At 45.3% G+C, this 10,023-nt stretch overlaps 4 protein-coding genes across 6 annotated transcripts in view; 2 read left to right on the top strand and 2 right to left on the bottom strand.

Annotated features, from left to right (window-relative positions):
- Window positions 1-610: 610 nt before the first annotated feature.
- LOC122536564 lies at window positions 611-7,391 on the bottom strand. Its single transcript, XM_043669027.1, has 11 exons — window positions 6,444-7,391; window positions 6,211-6,380; window positions 5,866-6,104; window positions 5,437-5,791; window positions 5,138-5,344; window positions 4,605-4,724; window positions 4,304-4,537; window positions 4,036-4,231; window positions 2,252-2,464; window positions 2,163-2,169; window positions 611-2,089 (listed from the first exon to the last, which is right to left on the bottom strand). The coding sequence occupies exons 1-11, from the start codon at window positions 6,791-6,793 to the stop codon at window positions 866-868; spliced, it is 3,315 nt and encodes a 1,104-aa protein (XP_043524962.1). The 5' UTR covers window positions 6,794-7,391; the 3' UTR covers window positions 611-865.
- A 21-nt stretch (window positions 7,392-7,412) lies between these two features.
- Window positions 7,413-8,567, top strand: LOC122536561 (transmembrane protein 222). Its single transcript, XM_043669022.1, has 4 exons — window positions 7,413-7,608; window positions 7,737-7,947; window positions 8,021-8,151; window positions 8,220-8,567. Exons 1-4 carry the CDS (start codon window positions 7,478-7,480, stop codon window positions 8,299-8,301), a joined length of 555 nt encoding a protein of 184 aa, XP_043524957.1. The 5' UTR covers window positions 7,413-7,477; the 3' UTR covers window positions 8,302-8,567.
- LOC122536562 lies at window positions 8,456-9,740 on the bottom strand. Of its 2 annotated transcripts, none has more exons than XM_043669024.1 (2): window positions 9,470-9,740; window positions 8,456-9,347 (listed from the first exon to the last, which is right to left on the bottom strand). In XM_043669024.1, exon 2 carries the CDS (start codon window positions 9,276-9,278, stop codon window positions 8,823-8,825), a length of 456 nt encoding a protein of 151 aa, XP_043524959.1. In that variant the 5' UTR covers window positions 9,279-9,347; window positions 9,470-9,740; the 3' UTR covers window positions 8,456-8,822. The 2 variants fall into 2 exon arrangements, with proteins under 2 accessions (XP_043524959.1, XP_043524958.1); XM_043669023.1 differs by having other exon boundaries at window positions 9,474-9,738.
- A 264-nt stretch (window positions 9,741-10,004) lies between these two features.
- LOC122536552 (histone deacetylase 5-like) overlaps window positions 10,005-10,023 on the top strand; it is a 31,142-nt gene continuing 31,123 nt past the window's right edge. For both annotated transcript variants that reach the window (XM_043668999.1, XM_043668998.1), the window contains exon 1: window positions 10,005-10,023. This exon is cut by the window's right edge and continues 512 nt beyond it. The gene's annotated coding sequence lies outside the window, so the exon portion shown is untranslated.

Here is a 10,023-nt window from a genome sequence, read left to right as displayed (position 1 = left end):
TGAGAATTTGTGAACACGCGTACGATTCTGCGCAAACGAATTGCGAAAGAGACGAATTCTGTCCGTAAATCTTTGAACGCTTACATCTTTTCAACAAAGCATCTCCGGGCACGAGTTTATCCGAACTTTCTTCATCTTTGTTTGACCTCGGTGAAACAAGTTTGGTCTCAACCTTCTGTGGGCAGGATGTTTCGTTGTACAGCGAAACATGTCGGAATGGATTGAAGCTGCGAAAAAAATGTTTATGCAAAAGCTGTTCAAGGTCAACTAACGCAAACTTCATCGTTCTTAATTTAGGGGCTAGAATTAGAAGAAACGGTGCAACATTGCGAGTCGTTGGATTGAAACCAGCCGTCGTGACACAAATATAAGAAAACGTACGGTCTGATTTAAAAAAAAGAAGAAATCAAGTTGACCTTGAAATGTCCTCCGCCATTAATAATACGAATGAAAAAATTGTCACCTTTCTATACTTTTCTACAAACATTTTTCTCGTAGCTTCAACACGTAGCTTCTGAGATATTTATTTCACTGTACTCGATTAGACGAAACACCCTGTACGTATACACGTACGAAAGACATGTGTGTTACGTTCTCTCACGTGTGTGTATAGTCTGTACAATATCTATATATATATATATATATATACACACGTATGTATGTACAGTATATTTTACTACGTCTCTTTAAGCGCAACTCTCCCTAATCTCTCGCGAATCTGCTCTGCGAGAAAGGGATATGCAACGAATGGCCACGATCAAACGTCGTCAAAGGCGTTCGATACGTCGACGTGTTACCAAAAATAAATCTTTTTCGCAAAAAAATATTCTCTCTCTCATCTCTCTTTTTCATCTCGCCGAGACCGTCAATTGGAAAGAGCGTCGAGGCTGAATCGAGAAACGCGTCCAATCTCGCGAATCGTCCCCTCCTCGCCAACCGATCGTCGACGCGTCGTCGCCCCGTGCCTCGGCGTTCCGAACAACATCACCGTCACCGATTGCTTGCGGCCGTGCGCGACCGCCAGGCCCCTCCGTACCAGCAGCTCGTCCAGCATCCGGATCCCTTCGTAGAGACTCTCCAGATCGCAGCTCGTCGAGTATCGTCGGCAGCCGCCGACGTTGTTGCCGCGCGACGAACCGACCGAGGCCGGGTCGGAGGAGGCGTGCATGCCCCTCTGGCTCCCTCTCAACTCGCCGACTCTGCTCAGCCTCTCGTAACTGTTGATCAACCCGCCGATCGTCGACGATCGGCCGAGGTATCCATCGCGCGGATGTATCGGCATCTTCTTTCTCGCCGATCTTCCAAACGTGCCGCCGCACGCTGCCGGCGAACCGGCGTTCCTCTTCGTCTCTCGCTTCCCTCTCGCCCTGCTGCCGCCGAGTAACTTCACGATCGTGCTGCTTCTCGATTCGAACGATTCCAATTCCTCCTCGTCCTCCTCCTCCTCCTCTTCTTCGTCGTCGTCGTCCTCGTTTCGCCCTTGTTCCCAGTCCCTTCCAGCCTCTCTCGCCACGTCCTCCTCCATCGAGATGCAACGAAGGTTCGACCGAGGGGGCCACAGGCGACCGACCGATCGCTCTTTGAACGACGACGAACGGCGCACGGTGGCGCAGCCGCAGGCACCCTCGCACGAACAACCGTCGTCCGACTGAACCTTGGCCGAGCGTGCCTTATCCTCGACGGCGAGATCGCTGTCCGCGACCACCTCGGCCAGCTGTCCCTCCTTTGACACCTCTCCGACTCGTCCCACCGTGACCGAGTCGCCGATCGTTTCTACCGCGTCTCCATCTTCCTCGCCGCGACGAGGCGATGGCTGCTCCGTGCTGGTCGAAGCAGCGGGCGAGCACCTCCGCTGCGAATCACACGAGGCATCGGCCGTTCGGCTCGAAGTGTTCGAAGCGCTGCGAATCCGCGGATACGCACCGAGTAACTCGGCGTCGATCGACGTCCGACGCTCGACGCTCTTCGGCGAGGACGAGCCCGGGGAATCGTCGTTTCCGGACAGTGACGACGACGAGTGTCGTTCGTCGTCGGTTCGACGAAACCAGCCCCGTCGAACCGTTTCCTCTTCCTCCTCCTCCTCCTCCTCCTCTTCGTTTTCGTTCTCTTTCTTCTCTTTGTCCTCCTCCTGCTCCTCCTCCTGCTCCTCCTCCTCCTCCTGCTTGTCGTCTTGCACGCCTGACGAAACGTTCTCGTGTACAAACTCTCGTGAAAACTCACGCACGGGTGCAAAAACTATAAGTAAAGATACTCACGCTCGTTCGAATCGACCGACGCTAGTCCGGACACGCTGAAATGACGCGAGATCGATCCTGGCGGAGTGACGTACGGTGGCGGCGGGCTCTCTGGCACTCGAGTCGCCGCGCGACTCTTCGAGAGGGCCGCGTCCTGGCTGCACGCTGCGGCGCGGCCCGTTCCGCGGCTGCTGCCTGCCGACTCGCCCACCGAACGACCAACGTCCAACCTATCCAACGTTCGAACCACTATGGTTACCACCTCGTACGATTCGAAAGGTAAAGTGTACACAGTAAGGTGTATGATTACATACTTCTTTTTGATACTTACGTTATACACTGTTGTGTAATTTAAATATTTTATAACAATTATATTATACAATGTTATATATAATTAAATTTGTATTATATAATCTAATTGTTATATATAAATATAAATATTGTATAACGATTTAAATATTATATATAAATATTATTACACATTTATATTTGCATTTATATATAACAATTACATTATATAATATAATTATATAATGGAATTATTATATATAAATATAAATATCATATAACATAATTGTTATACAATAATTTAAATATTATATATAAATATTATTACATATAAATGCAAATATTATATAATATTTATATTCATACATAATAATTACATTATATAATTGTTATAAAATTTAATTATGTAATGTAATTATTATATATAAATATAAATATAAGTATCATATAATATAATTGTTATACAATAATTTAAATATTATTACATATAAATATAAATGTTATATAATAATGTAAATTATTATATACAAATATTATTACACATTTATATTTGGATTTATATATAATAATTACATTATATAATACAATTATATAATTATTATAAAATTTAAATATATAATGGAATTATTATATATAAATATAAATGTCATGTAACATAATTGTTATATAATAATTTAAATATTATATATAAATATTATTACATATAAATATAAATGTTATATAATAATTTAAATTATTATATACAAATATTATTACACATTTATATTTGTAAAATTTATATAATAATTACATTATATAATATAATTATATAATTATTATAAAATTTAATTATATAATGGAATTATAATATATAAATATAAATATCATATAACATAATTGTTATACAATAATTTAAATATTATATATAAATATTATTACATATAAATGCAAATATTATATAATATTTATATTCATACATAATAATTACATTATATAATTGTTATAAAATTTAATTATGTAATGTAATTATTATATATAAATATAAATATAAGTATCATATAATATAATTGTTATACAATAATTTAAATATTATATACATCATTGCATATAAATATAAATATTATATAACATTTATATTTATACTTATATAATAATAACATTATATAACATAATTATATAATTATATAATGTAATTATTATATATAAATATAAATATAAATATCATAAAATATAATTGTTATACAATAATTTAAATATTATATATAAATATTATTACACATAAATATAAATGTTATATAATAATTTAAATTATTGAACTCTTCTTTTCATATTGGTTTTTTATTTTCCCTTAAAATGTTATGGACAATCGCACGGTCACAAATCCTTTTTGCACCTCCATGATAGCGATGCCAGTGGTCACCGCCACAGTGAGTAGGATCACAGAGACTCTCAAATAGAACTCTCAAGGTTTCGAGAGAGTTCTAAGAGGATGGTAAGTGAAAATTCTCAAAGCTGCTGTGGACGCTTTACTCACGAGCAGCTTTGACTGGGAGAGCTTCGACCGCGCGGCTCCCGACCAAACGCGGCTCTCCTCTTCTTCCGACCGATCGTCGAATCCGAGTCGAATCCGAGCTTCACCACCTCGTCGTAGCCGGGCGGTGCCTCGTACACCGGCGGGTCGTCAGCCACAGCGATCTCGTCGATACGCGCGCCGTCTGCAATATCGAAAACTGGTGTCGAAAGTCGACAATATCGACACCACGCTCCTCAAACTTTTTAACTTCGGCCAACTTCTTTTTTACCTAGAAGCTCGCTGATCGTCTGCAGCCGCGACTGCAGCTCCCTCTGCTGTCTGGCCCTGGCGCCCATTCTGTACAGCAAGATGATCAGCGCGGATATCAGCACGATCAGGCCCAGGCTGCTCGCCACAAACACCAGTGTGGCCGTCTTCAAGTCCGGGTAACGATCGATCTTTGGAAAGTAGTAGTTTGCCTTGTTCGCGTGCCACTTTCGATCCTGAGGCTCCAGCTCCCAATCTACGAGTTGCACGCGGCTGTTTGACGATTTCGGGAGTTTGAGAAACGAAAGAGACTGCGAACGTACCTCGAAAGCAGGTGGCCGGCTCGTCGCTGTTGTCGCCGCAGTGATCGAAACCGTCGCAATTCAGTTGACTCGGTATGCATCTGTGGTTGCGGCAGAGAAAGTCCGAGCCAGCGAAACAGTCTTTCGAGGCAACGAAAACGAAAAAGGAACGAAATTAAAAATTTTTCAAAGAGAGGAACAACAAAAAATGGAATTTATCATTCGGTTACAATTTAACTGAAATCTTACAGCAAGTGCATCTACTGTGTATTACTACTCGTCATCGCCTAGAAACAATTGAGCACTTTAATATAAATATATTTTTCTAATAAAACAAGTGACACGGGATAACTGTTGAACTGAAAGAGAAAAAACTACGCGCGGCGGTCAAATTTTTGTTGGTCAATAAAGATTTAATCACGTTGTACAATCCCATTGAATACGCGAATACTCGTCGTATCTTTCACTGTATCAACAAATGTACTTCTTCACTACAGAGAGGCAATTTCAACAGATACGGTGGCAAACGAAATTGCACCCATTAAATGGCTCACCCATGTAACTAAAGGCCGCGTACGCGATGGCCAGCTGCGACGGCGGACCAAACGTTCCCCGCAGGCTCACGTGAAAGCCGCTGGTGACTGGTGCCACGTGCTCCCTGTGCCTCGGTGGTTGCACTTGGCTCGCCGGATGTCTCAGGATCTCGAGGGGCAACAGCGCCGACGTGGGCCCCTGTTTCACCACCAGCTCGGTGTTGCCAGCTGCGCGAAAAAACATCACAGGAGCAACACAGAGACAGAGACAGAGAGAGAGAGAGAGAAAGCAAGGAAACAAAGAGGAAACAATCACTCACCCATGTCCGCGAACGCAATCACCTTTAGATACATGTGCGTCTTCATGTGCAAAAAGTTCTTCGGCGGTCTGATCAGCCAAACGCAGTCGTACGTTTTCACCCCCTCGCCCACCATGTCCATCATGGTAATGGTGCCGCCGAGATTCTCCACGTAGCCGCCGCAGTCGGTTATCGGTTGCACCGACTTGTCCAACGGGTGTCCGATCACGAACGAGTAGAAGGCCTTGTAGCCCAAACCGGTGCCCCCGTTCGCGTAGAATCGCAACAGCAACGACGGTCCGGTGCTCATGATCACCGGCGGGCGAAACCTCGCGCCGCTGCTCACGTCCAGTCGTTGGCCGTTCCAATCGTAAAACTGTTTTCAAAACGTGTTATACGTCAGAACAGCGACGGAACAGCGTTCCACGCAAGGGTCCAGCGCCTCGTTACCTCCATTATCGACACGGTCGCCAGCTGAAAGTCGCTAAACAGCAACCTGATGCGGCAGGAGGGTGCCTCGCTCGGGCAGCTGACCACGTATTCCATGCCAAGGTCGCGGGGATACCGAGCAGGGAAGAACGGGGACGTTAGAATCCCACCGCCCGTGTTGTTCAGTCCGCTGTTGGCCGCCTGACCGCTCGTCGTCGTCGTCGTCGTCAATTCCGTGCCCCTCAGGTGCAACCTGTTCCCTGTGCAGCAAACAGATCCATCGAAAACGCGTCCCTCCGATTTCTTCTTCTTTTTTTTTTTTTTTTTTTGTTTTTCATCGTCCACTACTTCTCCGCTCTCGCTTACTCTCTGCCGTGTACTCGAGCGTGAACGCGTGCTTGTGCGACTGGCTGTAGAGCAGGGTGATGGACAAGGTTCTCGTGCTAGATCTGTACGTGATCGGTGCGTACAAGCCGCAGAACGGTGTTCCCGACACGTCCTCGTACGGCGGCTCCGAGATCCAAACGTAGTCGCACCTAAACAAACGTGAAACCAATCGGTGTATGTAGGAAAATGATATTCGCGCGCGCGCGCGTTACCTGCAGGGGCTGTCCATCGTGACGCTTCCGTCGCCGCAATGGTGCGGCAACGCGATATTCCCAAACGTGGCGATAATCACGCACGACGGGCACGTCACCAACTCGAGGCTGCACTGGGCGTGCGAGCTGTTGCTCGTGTATACGCGCGAGCCCTCTTGCCTGGCCTCGTTCTTCGCGAACGAGACGTTCTTCGCGTACAGTATGCCCTTCTCGCCCAGCTCCAGATACAGCCGCCGTCCGTTTTGAACGCCGCAGATATCCTCGTTTCGTACCACGTTTCCCTCGCCTGCCGCCGCCGCCGCCATCCACCACCACAACCCCATCCCTACAATCGCTTTTACCGCCAACATTGCTCTTACCGCTTCACCTTTCCCATCAGCTTCTTACGCTTTCACGATATCTCTCGATCTATCGAAAAAAATCTTGTATACGTCTTGCGTCGCGAGCGAAGCAAACCTTCTGTTCGTTCGAGAAACAGCCATCGCGATTACGCGCGTAATTTCATTAGTTTGCAACGCTGTTACGTACCTCCTTATTACGGTATAAAGCATTTTTATGGTATCCTTTGCACGGCTCTCCCCCGCGCCTGTCTCGTTCTTCTCCTTTTCCCTCTTCTCACACCTTTCCTTTCTTCCACTTTTCTGCGTCGCTTCGAAACCGAATTTCCTACACAACGAACTTCCTGCAACCTTCCTATCATCTTTCTTCGTCGTTCGAACAGAGTAGCTCTTGTAGCTTACGCAGCGGAGACGGAGACTGCCTGCCTCCGACGTTTCCTCTCGCGTCTCCAACTGTCGATCTGAGAATTTCGGACCTCGTGATCTCGTTTATCACGCAATGCGAGCCTAAACGCTCCGCCTGGACTCGCAGACCGACGAGATTTCCTTTTCGCAAATCGCAAACGCTTCCCTCCAATCCGCCATCGCGGATTCTTCGTAAAGCGCGCGCCTTTTGAATGTTAGTTGCACGAACGGACGTTGGACGTCGTTGGGCAAGACTTGCGTTATCGCTTGCTATCAAAACAAAACAGAGGTATGAAAGAGGACGAGTTGTTGTCCGAACCGCAAGAGTACTCGGATAATATGTCAAGTATGGATCTCGCCATTAATTTGGAAAGACAGAGATTCCCATTTTGTATAGTTTGGACGCCTCTGCCGATTCTGACGTGAGTAGAAGTTGGAAAACATAACCTCAACCGAAACCCACTGCTAAATCGTTCGATCGACGTTTCACTGACAATGACATTCCACCGCGTCGCGATCTCTACTACTACTTTCGTGTTTCGTTGTCAAGGTACTTTTTACCGATCATCGGTCACATGGGCATTGCCACATCCACCGGTGTGATACGCGATTTCGCTGGCCCGTATCACGTAGCCGAGGACAACATGACGTTTGGAAAACCCACGAAATACTTGCAACTAAACTACGCAAAGGCCAAAGGAGGCGTTCAGGGATGGGATTCCGCTGTTGCGGAAGCCAGTGAAATTTACAAAACCAGGATGGTTAGTGTTGCGTTACGCTCGTTTTTATTTTCACAATTTCCTCTCTATACAGCTACGTAAATTTACTCCACAGCACAAGTTATGCTGCGACAATTGTCACTCTCACGTAGCCACAGCGTTAAACATAATGTCGTACGATAACTCAAACAGTTGGAACATGGTAAAGCTAGCGTTGCTTATTCTCGTTTACGGAAAGTACGTGAGGTAAGGATTCTGCATTTTTGACATTACGTTGTCCGACATTTTACAATTATGACACATTTGTTTTTCAGTTTTACAGGTTTTCTTAAAACTTGGATGCCGTTTTGTCTCTTGGTATTCGCAGTCACTTCACTTTGCCTTTTATTACGATAATCTCGGGCGCTGCGAATCTAACGCACAACGCTTGTACATGCCGTTGTTGCCAATTACGATCATTGTCGATTCACTATCAAGCGGTAACGGGTGTGTGTACGTACATACGCGCGCATGTATGCACGTCTCACAGTGAAGCAATCGATCGTTCGACTGGGATGCTTAATACATTTATTGAAAACACGCGTTGACGCATTAAATTTAATGGTCTGATACAAATGTACAACCTGGCGACATACAATATAGAATATACTTAAAACTATCGACAAATGTTACATTACAACGTAAACGTGCGTGGAAAAGAATCGTGGACTACCGTGCGTGAGTGAACATGATTTTCCTTTTCTCTTTTCTTTCTTTCTTTCTTTCTTTTTCTTTCTTCTTGTCTCGATAAACCAAGAAAATACATATTCACGATTGTACGCATATTGGTCCAAGCGTACAGTTCCAGCTGGTCGCCGATCGCGCGCCGAAACACGTGCACGTTTTGGTGCAAAGGACGATACGACGAAACGAAACCACTATTCGTCTTTTCTACTATTCATTTCTGCCATGATGCCTTCTTCCAACGAAAAGTTGTAATCGTACTTTTTACTTTCTAGTCTCTCTAAGAAAAAAAGAATCTCGCCGATTCTCAGGTAGTCTATCTCATGGTCGTTGTTCGTGCTAATCTCCAAACGTTTGCACAACTTGAACGGAACACCGCTCAAGTAGTGCGGCGCGTTCTCTCCTTGATTAGAGTCTTTGGACGAATCGAGCGGCAAAGGCTGGCCATACTCTGAAACCGCAGGTACGTACGGATACAAGTTACTGCTGGGGTACGGAACCGTGCCGTCGTCGTGGCCTTTGTTCGTCGACGTCGATGGGCTCCAACTTGGAAACATCTCGAATCCATCGTTTTGCTTCGACTGTTCCTCCTCCGTCGAATCCGACGGCGAATCCTTTTGTTGTTTCTTTCGTCCGAAGAACCACGACATTTTTAACTGGTGCGACGCGGAGCAACGATCATTCCAACGTGTCTCGTTGAGACGAGAGAAAGAGGTTATCTGCGTGGAAAAAACTTGCCAACATAACCAACATCGACCGATCGACGAAAAAAAAAGAAAAAGATCAAAGTGAAAAAGCGATTCGCACGATTCCGATTCAACCGATAAAAGAGAGGAAATACTTACGTTCGATGAATTGGAAAACGGAAGAAACGCTTCCGTTCAAAAGCTGTGCCACAGCCGAGCAATCGTTAGTCGTCAAACTTGTTTCTCCTCATGTTGCGTCGAAAGACGCAAATAAGCAAAACAACGTGAAATCTGTCGTTCGTACTTGCAATGGGATCCGTGTTTTGAAACGGCAGTTTGAAACCAAATGATTTATTTACAGCGACGCAGAAAGCAATGTTACACAAAGAGCACAGTTTCTTGATTAAACGTCGCAGGGTCTTGCGAAAACATACTGCTTCGGAGATTGGCCGTCAGATGTTAGCACCGCGGTAAACTTAACCCAAACCGAATATATACGTGTTCGTACGTAAGTGGCGCGGCGCAAGCGTTCGAGTAGTAGACGAGTTCAGATTAGGATTATTAAGAGGTGCATCAGAGGGAAAAGGAGAGAGAGAGTGTGCAGTGCGCGACGTCATCGCGGTAATCCTTGTCGCGTTCGAGGTCGTTCGAGCAAGATACACAGCACGGCAGTCGCAGTGGTTGGCAAGCCTGCAACGGTTCGCCAAGT

Source organism: Frieseomelitta varia, unplaced genomic scaffold (genome assembly GCF_011392965.1).
Source record: "Frieseomelitta varia isolate USP_RPSP 00005682 unplaced genomic scaffold, Fvar_1.2 scaffold_850, whole genome shotgun sequence".
In the NCBI taxonomy this organism is placed as follows: Eukaryota; Metazoa; Arthropoda; class Insecta; order Hymenoptera; family Apidae; genus Frieseomelitta; species Frieseomelitta varia.
Note: the sequence above shows the minus strand (reverse complement) of the source record. Positions and strands in the feature narration are given on the sequence as shown.